The sequence below is a fragment of the Delphinapterus leucas genome, chromosome 11 (assembly GCF_059928025.1).
Source record: "Delphinapterus leucas isolate spDelLeu-1000000601 "Yukka" chromosome 11, BTC_Dleu_Yukka2, whole genome shotgun sequence".
NCBI lineage: Eukaryota > Metazoa > Chordata > Mammalia > Artiodactyla > Monodontidae > Delphinapterus > Delphinapterus leucas.
The window spans coordinates 82,916,146-82,938,712 of record NC_143139.1 but is presented as its reverse complement, the minus strand read 5'-3'; the positions used below and the strand labels follow the sequence as shown (position 1 = coordinate 82,938,712).

General features: G+C 44.9%; 1 protein-coding gene across 2 annotated transcripts in view; it reads right to left on the bottom strand.

Moving 5' to 3' along the window:
• DRAM1 (DNA damage regulated autophagy modulator 1) overlaps positions 1-5,124 on the bottom strand; it is an 88,536-nt gene extending 83,412 nt beyond the window's left edge. Inside the window, exon 1 of one of the 2 annotated variants that reach the window (XM_030763478.2) lies at positions 4,464-5,124. In XM_030763478.2, the coding sequence (XP_030619338.1) occupies positions 4,464-4,594 (131 nt within the window). In that variant the 5' untranslated portion in view covers positions 4,595-5,124. The remainder of the gene's footprint in view (positions 1-4,463) is intronic. The other variant, XM_022599991.3, reaches the window with a different exon arrangement.
• Positions 5,125-22,567: the final 17,443 nt, after the last annotated feature.

Below are 22,567 nucleotides of genomic sequence, written 5' to 3'. Positions count from 1 at the left end.
GTTAATGCCAAGTTTAAAGATGTTACCTTTGGGAGAAACTAGGTAAAAAAATACATGGGATCTTTCTGTATTATTTTTTTATAACTGCATGTAAATCTATAATTATCTTAAAATTAAAAGATTAATTTTTTTAAAGTGTGGCAGGAGAAGTCTTATTTCCACCCTTTTTTTCCATCAGCTAGGGTCTTGCTGACCATGGCCACCTCCCTCCATCATACACAGATAAACCATTTTTATTAGTTTCTTCATGCAAGCAAATACAGATACACATTATTCCCCTCCCCAATGGTAGTATATTTTGTTTGCATCTTGCTTTTTTCCATGTAACAATGTAATGAAATTCTAAAGAGAGTATTCTATGTAAAAAGAGCTTTCATTTGAGATATTCTTGGGTAAATCATTTATTAAGCCAGTCCTCTACTGATGGACATTTGTATTGTTTCCAACCTTTTGTTATTAAAAGCCGTGCTATGAATATACTTTAGATATTGTATTTGTGTCATTTTGATAAATAATGCCCAAGTCCCTCCATAGAGATTGAATCACTTTACATTCCCACCAGCAGTGTACGGGAGCCTGTTGCCCCAAAGTCTCACCAATAGAATGTGCTATCAAACATTTGGGTTTCTGCCAATCCAGTAGATGAAAAGTGAGGTTTTTTGTTTTGTTTTGTTTTGTTTTCAGCCGGGCTGCGCAGCTTATGGGATTTTGGTTCCCCAACCAGGGATCGAACCCAGGCCCTCGGCAGTGAGCGCCTGGAGTCCTAACCACTGGACCACCAGGGAATTCCCAAAAGTGAGTTTTAATTTGAATTTTTATTCCATTCATGAGATTGAGCATATTTTCATGTGTCTAAGAGCTATAGGCCCACTTGTCCAAAATACTGAGGAATAACAATGTTATCAGAAAATATCTGATAAGAAAGCTGAATTTGATTGTCCTACTGCAAAGGGGTTCTTCCACAGTTCTGGATCTTATTTAAAATGCAAAGGCTAGTGGTGATCATTTTTTAGTGTACAAAGATACCGAATCACTATGTTGTATACCAGGAACTAACAAAGTGTTGTAGGTCAATTATACTTCCAGAACAAACAGAAAAAGATCAGATTTGTGGTTACCAGAGGTGGGGGTGGGGAGAGGGGACGTTACATGAAGGTATCCAAAAGGTACCAACTTCCAGCTGCAAGACAAGGAAGTGCTAGGGATGTCACGTACAACACGAGTAACATAATGGACACTGCCGTATGTTAAGACAGTGATTCTTAAGAGTTCTCATCACAAGGAAAAAATAGGTTCTTTTGCATTTATTTAGTTATTTTATTTTATTATTATTATTTTTTTTTGCTGTACGCGGGCCTCTCGCTGTTGTGGCCTCTCCCGTTGCGGAGCACAGGCTCCGGACGCGCAGGCTCAGCGGCCATGGCTCACAGGCCCAGCCGCTCCGCGGCATGTGGGATCTTCCCGGACCGGGGCACGAACCCATGTCCCCTGCATCGGCAGGCGGACCCTCAACCACTGCGCCGCCAGGGAAGCCCTACATTTATTTTGTATCTATATGAGATGATGGGTAGTCACTAAACTTATAGTGATGATCATTTCATGACGTGTGTAAGTCAATTCGTGATGCTGTACACCTTTAACGTATACAGTGCTGTATGTCAATTATAGCTCAATAAAACTGGAAGATAAATAAATAAACAAAATTGTAAAATGCAATGGCTCTTACTTAAAGTGTTCAGCGTTGTTAAAAAACATCAGAACATCAGATTGGCTGAACAATGCCTTCGCGTTAAAGGGTGCTCACCCTAAATATGTCCAGATCACTGACCAACCACCAGTGACTTTACTGAGCCTTCCCTAAAGGGCTCTGCCCTGCCCTGGAGGGAAGAATAACAATACTCACAGTTGAGCACCCAAGACATATTAATTCAACAAATATCGAGAGCCTTCGTGGATGTTACATTCCAGCAAAGGAGGACAGATGATCAGCGTACTAAATAAGTAAATCATACAGTTTGTCAGAAGGTAATAGGTGCTATGGAGAACAAGACTGGATGGGGGTGTCAGGGTGCAGTGTTAAATAGGGCCATCAGAGCAGGCCTCACAGAGATAATTGAACAAAGAAGGAGGTAAGGAAGAACATTCTGGCAGAGTAATAGCCAGTGCAGAGGCCAGGAGGAAGAGGTGTGCCTGACATGCTCAAGACCCAGGAAGGAGGCCAAGGAGTCTGGAGGGAAGTTGGCGGGGGGTGGGGGGGGGGCGGGTAAGGAAGAAGAGGAGGCATCAGAGCACAGATGAGTTAGAGAAGTATGGTCTGGGCCAAATGGATAAATCTGGAGTTAATCCCATCACGTCCAGAAACTTTCCCTTCTAATCTTGCCCTTGCCCTGGCCTCAATGACTTAGTTTTCTAGGAGGCGGCAGAGGCAATCCAGTGCTCCAGCCACCCATGTAGGCAGACAGAGCAGACAACCTAAAGGCCCCAGGCACACTTAGGCAAGCAATCATGTGTTTGTAGGCTGAAGGCTCCCGGCAGCAAGGGAACAATCTCGTGCCTTTTTCTCCTGTTATTCCACTTTTTCCTGAAAGTTTCCTTTCCTTGCTAATTTAAAAACCTCTTCCTTGGAATGTCTGTGATTTGAGCATCTTACAAGTAGTTGGTCCTGTCAGCTCATTTCCCCATTTCTGAATGTCTAGTAGCTCACCTGGAGGTGGTATTAATCACAACTACATCAGACACCTCTACAAAGACTCAAACCCTGCCTCTGATCGCCTAGCCAATGTGTACCAAATACTACCTGCCCCTGACCTTCAAACTGGCAACAAACACAGCTGCTATTTACTCAATAAAAAGCATTACCGGGAGTGAACTCTTGCTTTTAACATCAGTCTAAGAGGATCTATCCCACTTCAGATACAAGAGGAGCAAGACAATGGCACTTGGGACAGAGACGAGCCATGAGAAACCAAGCCGAGGTTTCTGCAGGGGCACCACGCCTGATGGGAAAGTTTCCTCGATGCATGGGACGCCTCATCTTGCGTGGGCAAAACCACCGCCATTACTACAGATTTGGTTCTGTGCACTATTCTGCATATCGCTTGCTTCCTTGCATCTTTAAACTGTAGTCCCCTCTCGCTTCACTTCGTTTCCCCTTTCTCGCCTACAGAAAAGATTATAGAGCATTGCTCACCAGGCAGAATGGCTGCAAAAAGAAGAGGCCCTACAACCTCTATAATCTCTACAATCCCTACAATAATTAAGCAGTAACCTTGGGTGTCACCAACTTTATAATGCCCTCACCAATCAATACAGACCCAGAGCGGTCACACCACTTGGATAAAGATGGATTCTTCAAATGTTTAAGGAACGCCATTACCACAGTCAAGGCGCAGAGCTGGGAGCCACACGAAGAGGATCCAGAAGCATGTCCTGGGCACTGATAAAGTGACTCTCAAGAAGGGGTAGAGGCCAGACGTCCCTGGTGGCGCAGTGGTTAAGAATCCCCCTGCCAATTCAGGAGACACGGGTTCGAGCCCTGGTTCGGGAAGATCCCACATGCCATAGAGCAACTAAGCCTGTGCGCCACAACTACCGAGACTGCGCTCTAGATCTTGCGAGCCACAACTACTGAGCCCGCACACCACAACAAAGAAGAGCCTCCACTCGCCACGACTAGAGAAAGCCCATGCGCAGCCACGAAGACCCAATGCAGCCATAAATAAATAAATTTATTTTAAAAAAATTAAAGAAAGGTAGAGGCCAAAACTCATGAAAGACGAAATGGTATAATGACAACACAAGAGATGTCACCAACTGTTGACAATTTGAAGGCCCAGTACCCAGAGGGATCTTGGGCAGCTCCATCCAAGAGAGCTTAAAGCATCTTCCAAACACCACTACCAAAGGTAGCATGGTGTTCCTTCTAGCATGGGAATGAATCTGGGTGTGAGTTCTGCTTCCACCATTTCTTAGCTGTGACATCAGTGTCACACTGATGAATTTCAACATAGGTTAAACTTAGTTTCCTTGCAAGAAAAATGAGCCAGACAGCCACTTCACGAGGACGTTGGGAAGCAGGAGTGAAATACGTGAGCTGTTCTAGCGTACACCTGGATCTGCCTCTTACACATTCAATGAGTGGCATCCAACAGGATCCATCCTTGTTTCAATAACGCCAAAGCGTCTTTCAGAGATTCTGTCCCATACCCAGTCTCAAAGTTCTCCTGTGCATCCTCGATGGCTCCTGACGCCACTCGGCTCAGTGTTCGGGGTAAAATAAGAACTGCTCGGCTCCTACCCTCTGCCTCCCTGTACCTCCCAGGAGCGCCCCCTCCTGGTCGTCAGTGCTCCATCTTTCTGCAAGACGCCCCAGCTGGGTCTGGACCCCTTCCCTCCGCATCAGCAATGCTCCCCCGCGGTGCCTCTGCCCCGTCCCGCGTCCTGCCTCCCACCCGGCTCCTCACCTGATGTAGGGGAGGAAGGGGTTGACGTGCCCGGAGAGCACGGCGACCACGTAGGAGATGATGAAGGCGGCGGACGACCAGGTCACCAGGAGGAAGGGGATGAGGGCCATTCCCCTCAGGAAGCACAGCATCGCGCCGCCACCAGGAGGGCGCTGCGCTCTGCGGGCCCGGAACGGGGGGCTGCTCTGCGCTGCTGGGAGGCTGGGGCCGCGCACGTGCCGACCCGCGGCGCGGCGGCCACGGCGCGAACAGCCACGGGCGGCCGGGCGGGAGGCTCCGCGACGGCTGGGCAGGCCCGGCCCCGGAGGTAGGGGAAGCGCGGAGAGAGGCGGCGGGCTGCGAGGCGGCGGCGCGGGGGTGGGTGGGGCGCGGGCGGCCCGGGCTTGTTGCGAAACGAGTGAAGTCACAAAGCGGCGGCCCCGCCGACTTGCAGGCGCGCGGCGACCTCCCCGCGAACGCGACGCCGGGGCTGCGGGACAGCGGGGCGGGGGCCGGAGGCGGGGGACCGGCTCCTTTCGCTTTTGGTTCGGCCTCCGGGCGGGGGCAGCGGCGGGAATGCCCGCCCAGACGGTCCCAGCCCGCCACGCCGCCCTTGCCCTTGCGCAACTCCGGGGAAACGGATCAACGCCTCCCGGCCCCTCTTTCCCTCGGGGTTTCCGGGGTGCCGGGCCTCGAACCCCGACGGCTTCCTCTCCGTGGTCCCGCCGCCCGCGCGTGGTGACATCCACCCCATCCCGCCGCACTGCGACGGCTGCTGCTGCCCCGGCTGCCGGGGTCCCGGCAGAAGTGTTCGGTGACGTTCGCCAGGACACGGGGCACGGATGCGGCACCCACGTGGATGGTGTCCACCTGAAAACCGAGGGAGTGTATAGGCGGGTGTGACCTCTGGCCGAGCCTGGACGGCCCCGGTGCTGCCCACAGTGCTGCTTCCCCCCTGCCCCGCCCCAATCCCCCCTCCACCCCGCACAGCGGACTCTTCTTTCCTAGAAGTTAGGTTTCTGTTTCTCTCACGGATCAGGGTTAGCCCAGGCTTGGAGCCATGACCTAAGGTGAGTAATGGGGACTTGATACATTTCAAACCCTGTGAAAGGGATTCGTGTTCTGAAGGCGCTGGCCGGCACAGTGATTTTGAGATACAGTTTAGGGATTCTGAGCCCAAGGTATGTGAGGTCACTGGTCATTGGTAACCAAACGTGGGTTTGTTTTAGCCACCTTAACATTTCTTGAGTGTCCCGTCCTCCTGCTGGAGGACAGGACACAAAGATTAAATAGTTACATGGGGTCTAGGAGACTGACATGTCAAAATAAAATACATTGTATGGAATATTAAATAAATAGGTTAAAAAAAAATAGAGCTGAGAGGCTGGGGCCAGTGCTCGCATGAAGAGCCAGGTACGTGTTCCTGACAGATAGTAGAGGTTTTTAAAGTAAATCATTGCTCTTCAGGCAAAGAAAGGTGAGACTACCATTCCAGTCCAAGGAAACAGCAGGAGAAAACGCACAGACAGTGAATTGCCTGTTTTTCTGGACCTAGAGAAGTACCCTAGGGGACTTCCATGGCAGTCCAGTGGTTAGGACTCCAGGCTTCCACTGCACGGGGCATGGGTTTCATCCCTGGCCCGGGAGGATCCCACATGGCCGGTGGCCGAACCGAATAAATAAACCATTAAAAAAAAAAAAAAAAACACGCTAGTGTAAGGCAGGGAATGGAGAGGTGGGCAAAGAGGCCACATCACCTGAGCCCTGCTAAGAATCTTATTTGTTTGAACGTATGGACACCAAGGGGGGAAAGTGGCGGGTGTGTGGTGGTGGTGGTGGGATGAACTGGGAGACTGGGATTAACATATGTACACTAATATGTATAAAATGGATAACTAATAAGAACCTGCTGTATAAAAAGATAAATAAAATAAAAATTTTTTAAAAAGACTAAAAATGTACAAAAAAAAAGAACCTTATTTGTTTGGTTTTGGTTTTGGTAGTGAGGAAACAGGAACATGGACAGACTTGTATTTCAGGAAATCACTGAGCCTGTGGGGAAGTGACCACCATATCCAATAACGCAGAAGCTTTTAATTAAGCTTTTAAAAAAAAATCACAAAAGTTGCCATCCTTAGTTATCCACTGTAGGTCTCTACTTAGGTTTCTGCATTCTGAAAACCCACCAACTTCCCTGGTCTTGCTTGCTTTTCCCTGTCCCCTCCTGCTTCCCCTTTCCTACTCTACAACTGATCTGATTTTAAAAACCCTCCCTGAGGCAGAGGAATTATGACATCAAATGGAATTCACCTGATCATTTTATCTTTCTGTTGCTTATGTAAGTCCCTTAATCCAACTGGCTAATCACTTTTAACACATACAGGAGTTGTCTGACTATAAAGACAGAAAGAATAAAATAAGTATGGATACGTGTATATATATATTTAATATAGGTATATAAGTGTAACTAACTGCATACACATACATATGGTGTCCAGCAGCCCTAAGGAGCACAGCGCTGCTTTCCTTTCAAAAAGCTTCTGATACCGTAGATCTTTTTTTTTTTTTTTTTTAAGCAAGGGATACTTTATTTTATTTATTTTATTTTTGTCTGCGTTGGGTCTTTGTTGCTGCAGGCAGGTTTTTCTCTAGTTGTGGCCAGCAGGGGCTACTCTTTATTGCTGTGCGCAGGCTTCTCATTGCGGTGGCTTCTCTTGTTGTGGAGCACAGGCTCTAGGCACGCGGGCTTCAGTACTTGTGGCACACGGGCTCAGTACTTATGGCTCGTGGGCTCTAGAGAGCAGGTTCAGTAGTTGTGGTGCACGGGCTTAGTTGCTCCACGGCATGTGGGATCTTCCCGGACCAGGGCTCGAACCCGTGTCCCCTGCATTGGCAGGGGGATTCTTAACCACTGTGCCACAAGGGAAGCCCCTTTGTTTTTTCTTTTAAATATTTATTTGGCTGCGCCGAGTCTTAGTCTTTAGTGATGGCATGCAAACTCTTAGTTGTGGCACGTGGGATCTAGTTCCCTGACCAGGGATTGAGCCCAGGCTTATTGGGAGCCAGGAACCTTAGCCACTGAACCACCAGGGAAGTCCCAATACTGTAGATCTTATGACACCCACTGCTTGGAACAGTAAAGTTTATATGGTAAGAAATGCAAAAATCCTGAAAAACAACCTTACTGGTGAAGGAAACCATATTATGTCACCCCCAGATATGCCTCTTTGACATACTGTTTTGAGCCGAAGGCAATTAGGAGCAGCGAAAACAGGAAAAGCTCTCTCTACCCTCCTCCTTTCTGCCTAAAGACAAAATATAAATTGCCTTTGCTGGAGAAGGTTCTAGACTGTTAGCCCAGAGATGACACCAAACAAACCTCACTGTTAGTTTCCCCCAATATATTACATTCCCACAGTTTCCCGCCCTTGGAAGCCTTAAAACGCTTTCCTTTGTCCCGTCATTTCTATACAAATTTATTTTTTCTTTGTTAAAATGCTATATACACCCAAGTTCTAGCCACCCCTTTGAGTTACTCATCCCTGAGTTTCTCCCGTGCATTTGAGATATACATATTATTAAACTTCTGTTCATTTTTCTGTTTTTTGTTGACAGAGACCCAAGCTGAGGACCCAGAAGTGTAGAAGAAAAGAAATTTTTTTTCTTTCTCTATACTGGGTAACTTTAAGATGTATAATATAATAAATATTGTGCATCTCCCTTTAAAATGATTCTGACTTTCTGTCAAAGGAAGTCACACTGTCTCAAAGTAAGGGTCTCAGTGGACTGTCCTTTTGAGGATGAAGTCATTCTTCCTTGATGATCATCATTTATTGAAAGGTAGTGATGGGCTTCCCTGGTGGCGCAGTGGTTGAGAGTCCGCCTGCCGATGCAGGAGATGCGGGTTCGTGCCCCGGTCCGGGAGGGTCCCACATGCCGCAGAGCGGCTGGGCCCGTGAGCCATGGCCGCTGAGGCTGCGCATCCGGAGTCTGTGCTCTGCAACGGAAGGGACCACAACAGTGAGAGGCCCGCGTACCGCAAAAAAAAAAAAAAAAGAAAGAAAGAAAGAAAGGTAGTGTTGTTCTGATCTAAATAATCCTCACACCAAAGCTCAGGTATCATCCCCTTCTCATGGATGAGGAGACTGAAGCTCAAGGTCATGCAGCTAATGAACAGAGGTGCAGAATTTGAATCCAGGTCTATCTGACTCAAAAGCCTGTAACCCTAACCATTGTGAGGAATGTCTCACTCTTCTAATTCCTCAAACTCCAGAATTACAGAAGGAAACTCCTTAAAATATATAGTTATCTAGGGCTTCCCGGGTGGCACAGTGGTTAAGAATCCGCCTGCCAATGCCGGGGACATGGGTTCAAGCCCTGGTCCAGGAAGATCCCACATGCCGTGGAGCAACTAAGCCAGTGTGCCACAACTACTGAGCCTGCGCTCTAGAGCCCATGAGCCACAACTACTGAGCCCACGTGCCACAACTACTGAAGCCCGCGCACCTAGAGCCTGCACTCTACAACAAGAGAAGCCACCGCAATGAGAAGCCCATGCACCGCAACGAAGAGTAGCCCCCGCCCACCGCAACTAGACTGTGCACAGCAATGAAGACCCAACACAGCCAAAAATAAATAAATAAATAAAAACAAATTAAATAATATATATATAGTTATTATTAAATTTTTGTATATGTATATTTATGCATGGATATATTATGCATTTTGAAAAACTTACCCAATATATAATAACAATGGAGAAGCATCCATAATTCCCTGACAATAAGTCAACTTTCTAACTTTCTCAATTTTCTAATTTCTGTTTGGCTTTTTCTCATAGGAATATTCAAAATCAAATTGTAGTTGCAAATTTGTAGCTTGATTTTTTTTTTTTTTTTTTTTTTTTGCGGTACTCGGGCCTCTCACTGTTGTGGCCTCTCCCATTGCGGAGCACAGGCTCCGGACACGCAGACTCAGCGGCCGTGGCTCACGGGCCCAGCCGCTCCACGGCATGTGGGATCCTCCCGGACCAGGGCACGAGCCCGTGTCCCCTGCATCGGCAGGCAGACTCCCAACCACTGCGCCACCAGGGAAGCCCATAGCTTGATTATTTTTATGTATCAAATATCTATTCCATGTTGTTACAATCTTCGAGTTACCACTTTTACTCTGTATTCATCCATTGAATTAATGAACTATAATTTGTTTCACTGCCCCCAGTTTTAAACTCTTATGCTCATCCAGATAGTTCTCTATTTTAAATAACATTCTACAAACACTTCAATTTTTTCTGTTTTTCTTTTTCCTGTCCTTTTCACACATAGGATTGCTCTGCCAAAGGACAATACAAATATTTTAAAATCCCTGTTAACATTCTAAATTATATAAAAGTACTGTACCAATTTCATTGCTTCGATAACCTCACTGTTGCAGTTTCATCATATATCACCTCCATTTCTGTATTCTTAGTGTTATCTACTACAGTAGCTATAAAACACTGCTTGTGGTATTAACTTATACTTGCTTTCAGAGCTGTAGCTCCTTTATTTCATTGTTGTGATAGATCACAAGTTACCCAGTGCAGCACCCATTTTCCCTTCCTCCTTAGTAATAAATTCCCAATTTAGAGTGGACACATTCTGCCCCATACAAAAGGATCAGATTTCTCACCTTCCCTTGCAGCTAGGGGCAGCCATGTGATGGTTCAGACCCACAGCATGTAATAAGAATCCTTGGGCTTCCCTGGTGGCGAAGTGAGCTGGGCTCACTCCTTCTTTTTGGAGATCTTGGCCCGATAACTCCACATCCTTTGGTTAAATCTGATGCTTTTAAGATGTTTTTCTATTTCCCCAGATTTTTCAGTTGCCTGAATTTCCTAGTCCAACGTTGTTAGAAGCAGAAGCTGGGGCACTGCATTAGGCCCATTTCTTTTATGAGGATAAGTTGTCATGTTTTTGCAAAAGCAACTTTTTAAAATTCACAGTTCAGGAGCTTGGTCACTTGTCATTACTCAGCTCTTTAATTACCAGATAAGAGTACAAAAATTAGCACTGCTAATTCCATTTCCTTTACCATTCTTTACTTATTCTATGTATTTTGATTCACAGGCAATAAAAACCTCAATTATTTCTCCCTTCTAAAAGCTGCAGTATCCCGTCTCCGTGAATGTGGACTGAACTTAGTGACTTCTGAGGACTAGAGTATGGAAAGAGAAAAAAGGTATCTTTACAGAGGAGAAATCTGGCAGACAACACCTTAACCAGATCATCAAAGTTAACATCACCCGTAATAAACTGCTACTGTATATATTGATATAATAGGATATCATAATATGATGTGATGAGAAAGTACTTCACCTCTGTAGTATTTTCTCCAAAGCCATACCCCCCAGTCTAATTGTGAGAAAACAAGACAAACCCAAATTGAAGGTCATTCTATAAAATACCTGATTGGTACTTTCAAAAGTTTCAAGGTCATGAAAGACTGAGAAACTCTCACAGACTAGAGGGACAAAGGTAACATGATATCTAAACGAAGTAGGGTGTCCCAGATTGGATCCTGGAACAGAAAAGGGACCTTAATGGAAAAACTAGTGAAACCTAAATTAAGCCTATAGCTTAGTTAATGGTAATATGCCAATGTTAATTTCTTAGTTTTGACAAATGTTCCATGGTTACATGGTACATGTTAATATTAGCGGAAACTGGGTCGAGGTTATATGGGGATTCTCTGCTCTACCTTTGCAACTTTTCTATAAATCTAAAATTGGTCCAAAATATTTATTAAAGTTGCAGTAATACATTTACCAAAACTCAATAAGATCTCATATTTAAAATCGCATACTTCATTAGTCTCCTTTTGACAACCATATTACTTTTCTCAGTTATATTGTAGAAGCAGAGAACATACAGTATGCCTAGATGTTCCCCTAGAATGAAAGATTCCTGCTTCTTTTCCATTGTCTAGTTCTCGCTGGGAAGTGGTTCCTCAGGCAAGGACTTCCCTTCCTCCTGGCCGCATCAGGACTAGCTCTTGCCAATGGAGGTGGTGAGCCATTTCCCAGTATGGGCAGTGGGTATGCCTTCTTCACTTTCTTCTCCCATCAGCTGGCAGTATGCCAGCGCCCACGATGACCTTGGAAGCCACTTGTTATGGATAGAGACTATCCACCTGGTTCCCTGAACAACTTGGTGAAGCAAAGAACTGCACCCAAACCCCAATCCCCAGCCATTGAGAAACACTGGTTTGGGTCTTTACAGAAATGAAATACTAAAGCCTTTGAGATTTCCGGGTTTATCTGCTACAGCAGCTCACGTTTCTCAACATATACATACACTTAACTTGCCTCTCCCACCTTGTTTAACTCATCTGAACGGGGTTGACTTCACATGGTAACTCTAGATTCCCAGAGAAGGTCAGGCTGAGGTTAATAAACATTGCTATGAACAGCAAACACAGGAGAGCTAAAGTGAATAAAGATGATTGTAATTCAGTACATTTATTTATTTTAATGTGTGGGGTTTTTTCTTTTTTATAAATTTATTTTATTTTATTTTTGGCTGCGTTGGGTCTTCGTTGCTGCACACGGGCTTTCTCTAGTTGCAGCGAGCCAGTGCTACTCTTCGTTGCGGTGCGTGGGCTTCTCATTGCAGTGGCTTCTCTTGTTGTGGAGCACGGGCTCTAGGCACGCGGGCTTCAGTAGTTGTGGCACGTGGGCTCAGTAGTTGTGGCTCGCGGGCTCTACAGCACAGGCTCGGTAGTTGTGGTGCAGGGGCTTAGCTGCTCCACAGCATGTGGGATCTTCCCGGACCAGGGCTCGAACCTGTGTCCCCTGCGTTGGCAGGCGGATTCTTAACCACTGCGCCACCAGGGAAGTCCCGTAATTCAGTACATTTAAAATCAAATCAAAATAGTATATTTTTCAATGAATGGCAGGGCCTCAGGAATCATCCCACCAAAGAGGATGTCACCATGCTTCTCCTTCCAAGAGTCTCTGGAACAGTCAAGGAAATTTATGTGAACGAATGTGTGTAACCATTGCTCTGAAAAAAAAAAAGGGCTCACGTACTAAAGTGTACCATCTCTTTAAAAAGCACCATCTGGGACTTCCCTGGTGGTCCAATGGGTAAGACTCTGCGCTCCCAGTGCAGGGGGCCGGGGTTTGATCCCTGGTCAGGGAACTAGATCCCACATGCATGCCATAACTCAGAGTTCACATGCCGCAGCTAAGAAATCCGTATGCTGCAACGAAGATCCTGCGTGCTGCAACTACGACCCAGTGCAGCCAAAATAAATAAATAAAATTTAAAAAGCACCGTGTATAATTTCTACTCTCCCTTTTACGATTCAGAAGAAACTTAAAATATGCTCGTAGGGGTAGGGGTTAAGTAGAATCTCTTTTCTATATTCCTGCTCTGGCAAAGGGGCATTGTCATAATAGGGATGTCACAACTCCGGGTGTCAGTCACCTTTTGAGTGACCCAACCCGTGTGTGTGTGTGTGTGTGTGTGTGTGTGTGTGTGTGTGTGTGTGTGTGTTTATTACAGGGCAGGGATCCCTGAGCTGTGAATGGATCCTGGGCCCTGTTCCCAGGTATGGAGAGAAGTCACGTCTGTACACAAAGGCAGGAAACGTTACACAGTGAGCCAGATTTTTCTGGTGCCTAAGCTATAATCACTTGTACATAATTAACCTTTAAAGATATACTGTTTGTTTTCTTTAAATTGTTCATCTGGCACCCTTTCTTCAGGGTATTCTCCTAGAATACCTAGAAAGGGGATTCTTTCTACTTCACTCACTGATCTATTCCGAGAGCTTGGAGCAGTGCTTTGACATAGGTGCTTAATAAATACTTGGTGAATGTATTCACCTCAGCAATGACCTTCTTCAGGAAGTCTTCCCTCTGTGCCATTCCCCTGTATCAGGAGGCATCCTGGGCTACTTCCGTTACATACTTCACAATGTAACTTTTCAGTCTACCCACTAGACTCAAAACTTTGTGAACAGGAACTAAACCTCCTACATTTGTATCTCCAGTGCCAAGCACTATGTTTTGTGCTGGTCTCAGCCTATCAGTAACCAATGTGGTTGGACCGGCCCTTGTGGTTATTATGATTGCAAGATGCCCTTCAGCAATAACCATCAGGAAACTTTGAAAAGATAAAGTGTTACTACTTATAAGACCTGGAAATCATATAGCACACCTGTGAGGTCTAAGGGAAAAGAGAGAGAGAAAGAGCATGCATGGGACTGGGTTCTCCTTTTACTGGGGTGGAATAGATTACTGCAATTTAATAAATATTTTGGAGTAATTTTAGATTTATAGAAAAGTTGCAAAGATAGCACAGAGCAGGAATATAAATTGAAGGAAGAGAAAAAGATGAATAGTCCAAACGGTCAGTTATTAAAATCAATCAAGATCTCAAAAACAAAGGAGCTTGGCTCTTTATTTAGTCTGTGGCTGGTAGTATGTTTATTTGAGATGGCCATCTTTGGATGCCTTGGTGATCAAAGCTTAAGTCAGGGGACTTCCCTGGAGGTCCAGTGGTTAAGACTCTGCACTTCCACTGCAGGGGGCGAGGGTTCAATCCCTGGCTGGGGAACTAAGATCCCGCATGCTTCATGGCATGGCCAAAAAAAAAAAAGCCTGAGTCAGGCTGTTGCATTACAAAAAAGAAAAAAAAACTGTCGGGGCTTACACTACACACTAGCACAAAATAAATGTTTATTGAAAAAATATGTACCAATGAATGCTTAATACTGATTTAATACTATTGCCTAGAGAATCTGGTCTTTATACAATCGTACATACCATCAGCACATTAGCATCTCCTAAGAGGCACTGTTAACCCCATATCACTGAGTACAGAAATCAGAAAGGCTCAGCAAAGGTTTAGAAATTCTGGCTACTCAAAGGGAGAGAAACCAGAGCACTTTGTGGGAGTGATACCTGTTCATTACAAGTTACTACAGGTTTGGGCAACGGTACCAGAAACTTCCTCAGTTTCATCATATTTTCTGGCAGATGTTTTTAGGCTCCCAGGGTTAAGGAAGAAAGAACATATTTGAGAAACTTGGGGATTTCCATGATGACAATGAGAGTGAGAATTTCTTGAAAATTTTAAGAGGTCAGTTTTTTTTTCCTTCCCCTTATGAATAGTTTCAAAATTAACTTGCAAATATAGCAACTCACATGATCTCACTTTCTCAGTTTAGCTGATCTTAAATCTCTACATATATAGGGTTTTCTTAGGAGGTGCAGTTCATGCTTTAGTTGTCGTTATCTATGGAAAACTGAGGTATATGCTCATGTTTACCGTGATCTCGTGAATTTATTTCTGTAGATAAAGATATTACAGGGAAGGGGGAAGAGGTTTCGTCAGCTGTTCTGATGTAAATTGAACAAGATTTGAAATTGGCTAGGAAAATGACAGAAATACCAGGTCAGCAGACAATTGTTTGCCTCCCACCCATCTGAAAAAAGAAGTAATTTTTTTTTTAGCCATACCACATGGCTTGCAGGATCTTAGCTCCCTGACCTGGGATTGAACCCTGGACCCACCGCAGTGAAAAGCACCGAGTCCTAACAACTGGACGGCCAGGGAATTCCCAAGAAGTAATTTTTTTGAAGGAGGCGTTCCTTTCATAATTCTTTTACTTACTTACTAAATTAATTAGTAATTAATGTTTTATTGAAGAACCAATCACCCAGGATTTGTAGTTAATTCATTCAACAAACATTGAAGATGTACAAGTTGTCAGATGTTGTGCTTTGTGTTTAAGGATACATAAAGCAAACAGTGCCTGAAATTAATGACTCAGTGTTCAAATGAACTTGGTTTGCTTGGGGGATGAAAAGTGGTCCTGGGTGACTGGAACACATGAAGATAAGGCTGGGAGATCCTGGGATGACATTGTGAAGGGATTTACATCCATATGATAGAGAGATTGGGTATAACCTGGAAGAAACCTTCAAGAAAAAGGTGAAAGTTCTGTGAGTAGGGCGGTGTCATTATCAGATTTATTCTCTGCAGGTGAAAGCTCCTCCAGGCGTTGGGTGCATGGACTAGAGATAGCAGTGGGGATTAAGGACAGGTGGGTCCTTTTAAGAAATGCTAATGACCTAATCTAAGGCATTGGATTGTGGATGGAGAAAAAATGTGGTGGCCAATTGAATGAGTGCAATAAGAGAGAAGAGTTGAAGATGAAATGCAGTTGGTTTCCTGCTTGAGAGGCTCACTGCCTATATTAATCATGAACTGAGCCCGGGAACAGAAGTATGATTATGAGTTTGGTTTTAGATATAACAACAGTTTAATGACTAGTTTAAGATGCTTCTAGGAAACCTAGGTGAAGACAACTGACAGGTAGATGGAAACTGACTTAGGTGGCATCAGTGGACCAGGGTAGGGGGGTACGTTATTAAAATAGGTGAGACCACCAAGGGAGTAAGTGCTGCCCTGACATCAAGCACAAGAAGGAAAAAGATTGGTTTGGGCAGATAAGCAGTCAGTGAACATCGTTACAAGAAAAATGTCAGTAGCATGGTACAAACAGAAGTTAGGTTGCACTGGACTGAGGACTGAAGGCACTAGGTTTAGACTTCCGATTCTAAGAGGACAGGTAGAGAAGTACATGATTACAAAATGGGAAGATGCTCACACTGATGGGTTTGTTGCGGGAAGGAGGACCCCTTCCAGGGCCCGAGAGCAGGCTCTTGTCTAATGCTCGGAAATGAATTGTCCGAGGAGACACATGTGCTGACAAAGCAAGAGACTTTACTGGAAAGGGACGCCCAGGTGGAGAACCGCAGGGTAAGGGAACCCAGGAGGAGACTGCTCTGCCATGTGGCTCGAAGTCTTGGGTTTTATGGTGATGGGGTTAGTTTCTGGGTTGTCTCTGGCCAATCATTCTGACTCAGGGTCCTTACTGGTGGTGCTCGCATCGCTCAGCCAAGATGGATTCCAGCGAGAAGGATTCTGAGAGGTTGGTGGGACATATGGACTGTTTCTCCTTTTGACCTTTACTGAATTCTTCCAGCTGGTAGTGGCCTGTTAGTTCTGTGTTCCTTACCAGGACCTCCTGTGGTAAAACAACTCATGCAAATGGTCACCTGGCCAGGGTGGGCGGTTTCCGGCCAGTGGTTGCCCTAACAGGTTAGAACAGAGTCCAATCTGAGGGAGAATCTGAAGACTGATTAGAAGAGGAAGTAAGTGATGAAACAAGGTCATGGAGGAGCAGGAGGAGGGAATGAACAGGAGCAAAAGTGTGTTTCATTTCCAGGAACTTTTTGAGTTTCTCAATCTCAGTCATGTAATTTCAGTGCCTATGCTTAGATTGGGCATAATGACACCACACACCTCATCTCAGATGGGATTGGGTCTCATCCAAAACTCAGACTGGGACTTGAACCCAAGGGCTGGGACTCCAGCCTGCTGTCTTTTTTTTTTAATTTTTAAAAAATATTTATTTATTTGGTTGCACCAGGTCTTAGTTGCAGCAGGCGGGCTCCTTAGTTGTGGCATGAGAACTCTTAGTTGCGAACTCTAGTTCCCTGGTCAGGGATCAAACCCAGGCCCCCTGCATTGGGAGCGAGGAATCCTAACCACTGGGCCACCAGGGAAGTCCCTTGAACCCATTGTCTCAATTGAAATCCTCACACATGGTCTCGGGACTTAATGAAGCTCAGGTTCTTTATGTCTCCTCACAGAAGGAACTCAGGGAGAGGCAAAGTGATAGGAAAGAAGTAGATTTATTGAGAGAGATACTCCATAGACAGAGTAGGGGCCATCTCAGAAGGTGAGAGGCCCTGAAATATGGGGGTGGTTAGTTTTTATGGGCTGGGTAATTTTATAGGCTAATGGGTGTGAGGTTTATTCCAACTATTTTGGGGAAGGGGTGGGGATTTCCAGGAATTGGGCCACCGCCCACTTTTTTTTTTTTTTTTTTTTTTTTTGCGGTACTTGGGCCTCTCACTGCTGTGGCCTCTCCCGTTGCGGAGCACAGGCTCCAGACACGCAGGCTCAGTGGCCATGGCTCACGGGCGCAGCCGCTCCGCGGCATGTGGGATCCTCCCGGACCGGGGCACGAACCCGCGTCCCCTGCATCGGCAGGCGGACTCCCTACCACTGCGCCACCAGGGAAGCCCTACCGCCCACTTTTTGGCCTTTTATGGTCGGGACTGTCGTGGTGCCCATGGGTGTGTCATTTAGCATATGCTAATGCATTACAATCATGAGGCTCAAGGTCTACTGGAAGTTGAAGCTTCCACCATCTTGGGCCTTATTGGTTCTAAGCAGTTTTGTTGTGTCCTCAACAGCTATGTCATTCTTTTAAATGTTGTGCCTTCGTGCCTCCCCTATCTCAGTATCATTCAGGGGTGCTTTCTGTTGGCCAGCGCAAGTTCACATGCCCGATGCACAGTGAGGCCAAACAAACTGAAACTTTGGAGTTTGGAGCAGAGAAAGGTTTATTGCAGGGCCCTGCATGGAGACAGGTGGCTCATGTTCAAAAACCTCAAACTCCTGGATGGTTTTCATGGAGAAGTTTTTATAGGTAATATTTGAGGTTAGGGCTGCAAAGTGAGTTATTTTTGATTGGTTGATGGTGAGGTAACAGAGCGGTGCTCCAGGGATCATGTGCTCACCTGAAGTTACCATCCTCCACCTGGGTGGGGGTTTTAGTTCTGCAGAAGAGTTCAAAGATATTGTGACGTGTATCCCTTCAGGAGGAAACAAGACCCTGCCCCAAGGCTGCACTATTGTTTCACGACTGCTCCTCCTTTGTTTCTGCAATCCCTTACTTCCTGATTAGCAACTGTTGTTTGAATCTGCCCTTTGGTACTCAGGGAAGGTCTAGGAGGCTGAGACCTTTTTTCCTAAGAACAAGAAACAGGGGACAAGGACTTCCCTGGTGGCGCAGTGGTTAAGAATCTGCCTGCCAGGGCTTCCCTGGTGGCGCAGTGGTTGAGAGTCCGCCTGCCGATGCAGGGGACATGGGTTCGTGCCCCGGTCCGGGAAGATCCCACATGCCGTGGAGTGGCTGGGCTCGTGAGCCATGGCCGCTGAGCCTGCGCGTCCGGAGCCTGTGCTCCGCAACGGGAGAGGCCAAGACAGTGAGACGCCCGCGTATCGCAAAAAAAAAAAAAAAAAAAAAGAATCTGCCTGCCAATGCAGGGGACACGGGTTTGAGCCCTGGTCCGGAAGATCCCATATGCCGTGGAGCAACTAAGCCCATGAGCCACAACTACTGAGCCGGTGCACCCTAGAGCCCATGCTCCACAACAGGAGAAGCCACCAGAAGGAGAAGCCCGCGCACCGTAACAAAGAGTAGCCCCCACTCTCAGCAACTAGAGAAAGCTCGCGAGACCCGGCGCAGCCAAAAATAAATAATAAATAAATAAATAAAAGAAACAGGGGACATGAAAAGGATTTGTACACTGCTCGGTTTCATCACCATTTCCAAATCAAACATTACAATTGTTCTTACTCTATAGGGTTAAATTAGTTAATATATTTAAAATACTTAGAACAGTGTCAGGGATATAGTTAGACACACAAGAAATACTAGACTTTATTATATTATTATAATAATTATTATTTTGTTATAATATTGTCATACTACTACTAATTATTATTACTATCTTTGTTATTATCATTACTGTAAGCAGATAGGTTAGGGGGTCCCTAGAGAAAGAGAACCGGGAATGGCTTTCTTGATGTTAGAGAAGCCATTTTGGCCTAAGCATTTTTTTTTGGCCGTGCCACGTGGCGTGCAGGATCTCAGTTCCTCAATCAGGGATGGAATCTGTGCCTCCTGCAGTGGAAGCACAGAGCCTTAATCACTGGACCACCAGGGAAGTCCTGGCCTAAGCCATTTTGTGATTTAACCCTGGCCACAATGCTTGCATGATCAGGTCTCAGTAATCAATTATCTTAGGGAACAAAGGAACGGAGGAACCGGTAAAAGGCAGTCAAACAATAGTGCGGCGATAAAGCAGAGTCCTAGTTCCTCCTCAAGGGGTATACGCAATAATATATCTTTGAGTTCTGCAGGAACTAAGGCCCCCACTCAGGTGGAGGAGGGAATGGTGATGTTCACCTTCTGAATTCAATCAACTAAAGCTCGGACTCTGTCAACCTTTGCCCCAGTTCTATGCTAAACTCTCCTCTGCTCAAGCCGCCTCATGAATATGCAGGTACCCTAGCTTAAAGCTTCCCCAATATTGCTGTTCGGGGGGACTCTGCTTCGGGAAAGATCCCTGCTATTCTCCTTACTTGCTGCAAGTAATAAATCCTTCCTTCTCCTGATCTTTGGCTTGGTTGTGTCTATTGTCTTGATACCTACCAAGAGGTGAACCCAGTTTTGGGGTAACATTATTACTGTGGAAAGAGTTTCAAAGTCTCCTTTAAAGTAAGCTCCATGATTCAGGAATGGCGTTTCTTTCCCTTGTAAATATAACCCTAAGGCCTAGCAAAGTACCTGGCACATAGTAAACCCTTGATAAAAAATATTGACTTGTTGAATCTATATGTGAGGGGAACCACTGACCGAAACCACCCACCCTGGCCAGGCCCAATAGTAACAACTTTCATGAGTTATCTTACAAAAGGAGGTCCTGGTAAGGAACGCAGAAAGAACAAGCTACCACCAACCTGAAGAATTTGGGAAAAGTCAAAAGGAGAGAAGAGACACCAGTCCATACGTCCTACCAACCTCCCAGAATCCTTCTCACTAGAATCCATCTTGGCTGAGTGATGCGTGCGCCACCAGGATGGACCCTGAGTCGGAATGATTGGCCAGAGACAACCCAGAAACTAACCCCATTACCATAAAACCCGAGACTGCGAGCCACGTGGCAGAGCATTTCTCCTGGATTTCCTTACCATCTGGGTGCCTCTTCCCAATAAAGTCTCTTGCTTTGTCAGCACGTGTGTCTCCCCAAACAATTCATTTCTGAGTACTAGACAAGAGCCCACTCTTGGGCCCTGGAAGGGGTCCCCCTTCTTGCAACATATATATAGAGCAAGTTGTGGATCAATATATATGAGATGATATTTTAAATGCAATTTAATGGTGAAGTGTTTAGAGATGATATGCACTGATCTCTGCAACTTATTCTGAAATCCGAAAAACTGGACTGATGAATGGGAATTGGCATAGCTGTTTGAATAGATATGTGAAAAAGCAAATAAGGCAATGTGCTGATAGTAGAATCTAGGTAGTAGATGAGAAGGTGCAGGGTGGGTATTGTACTTTCAATAAAAAATGCTTCAACTTTTTTAAAAAATAATTAAATCTGCAAAAACAATTGTCTGGAAGAATATGCATCCTGTTGTTAACAGTGGTTACCCCTTGGGATTGGCAACAGGGCCTTAGAGGGAAGGAGTCATTAACTTTTTACCTTATATGCTTTTATTGTTTTTATTTTTATGAGTGTGAATTGTTTTGGAACAATAAAATCTAAAGGTCAATTTGTGGGAATTCCCTGGCGGTCCAGTGGTTAGGACTCTGTGCTCTCACTGCCAAGGACCCGGGTTTGATCCCTGGTCAGGGAACTAAGATCCCACAAGCTGTGTGGCATGGCCAAAAAATAAAAATAAAATAAAATAAAATAAAGGTCAATATGCAAAAGAAAAGGCAAGAGGAAACATTCACAGAGAAAAGAAATAGGATGAGAGCTATAGGAGATTTTGTCTTCTTTGACCTACTAAGTGTAATACTTTCATAATAAGAAAACTAAACTAAGATTTAGTTAAAAACAAAAAGATATTAAAATTCATAGAAATAATGCACAAAAGTAAATATTTGCTAAGCAGACATTTTTGATTCTTACCCACATTTATTAGAAATTATTTGCACGGAAAGTAATTCATTGGTAAATTTCACCAAAAAGAGAATACTTTGACTAACAGGTTCTGTTCTTATTACACTCTTGTTACTATGATCTTTGAAGCCTCAAGGATGTGCTTGCTGGAATTGGACCTTCTTTGGAAATTATCATTGTGGGTCCTGCCACTTAGAGGTGAAATTGAAATCAAGCAAGACCCTGAAGACCCTTCCCAGGTACAGGTCTCTCCGTGTCTCTAGCTTCTTGTCTGTAGAAAAAGCTTTAGACTTCTAGGCCTTCCCTGAGTTCCAAAGGGCAGACTCAGTTAATGATTGAGAAAATGAAGGAAAAAAGGAAAAGCAGTCAAGCAAGAAAAGTACTAATAACTTGAACAATAGAGTCACAGGACTCCTAGTTCCTCCTGGAAGGATATAGATAACAATCGGATGCATATCCTTGAGTTGTTTTATAGAAACCAGGACCCCTGCTGGATAGAAACTGCTAATCAGACTTGTTGGAACCAGAAGGTTGAGGATTGAGATTTCTGAAATAATCACCTTGTTACCTCACCACCAACCAATCAGATGAATGTCCACAAGCTGATCACACACCCTGCAACCCTCACCCCTAATGTTGCCTTTAAAAACCCATGCCATCAGGGAGTTCAGGTCTTTTTAGCATTAGCTGCCTGTTCTTCTTGCTTGGTGCCCTGCAAATAAACGCTGTAATTTCCTTCACTACAACCCAGTGTCAGTAGATTGGCTTTGCTGCATGTTGAGTGAGTGAAACTGAGTTCTATTAGGTAACAAAATGTGTTGAGTATTTGTTGTCAAAATCTGTAATTTGGACAAGGGATTTAAGCAAGTTTTAGGCCTATGTCTGAATCATTCATTTATTCATTTTACAAACATTTTCTGAGTCCCTACCCTAACAGAAACCTGGTGGGCATGAAGAAGATTTGAAGAAGTATGAGGAGTAGACCCTGCCCTAAAAAAGGCTTACAGTCTTGTTCAAAATACAAGTATGCACTTGAGAATTTCAATAAAAGCATGATGCAGTGTTGCATACCATAAAACCATGGCATCTCACATTTATGGAGGATCTTTTTTTATTTTTTAAATAAAAAAATTTTTTATACAGCAGGTTCTTATATAGAGGATCTTAACCATTATTTGGTTCAACCTCATGAGATGGTTAATGTCAAATAAGAGATAGAGAATTTACAAGCAGAAGAGATCACTGACTGAGGGTCAGAGTGATTTCTGAGGTTCCAGCCTAAGAGTCTGTGAGAGTAATG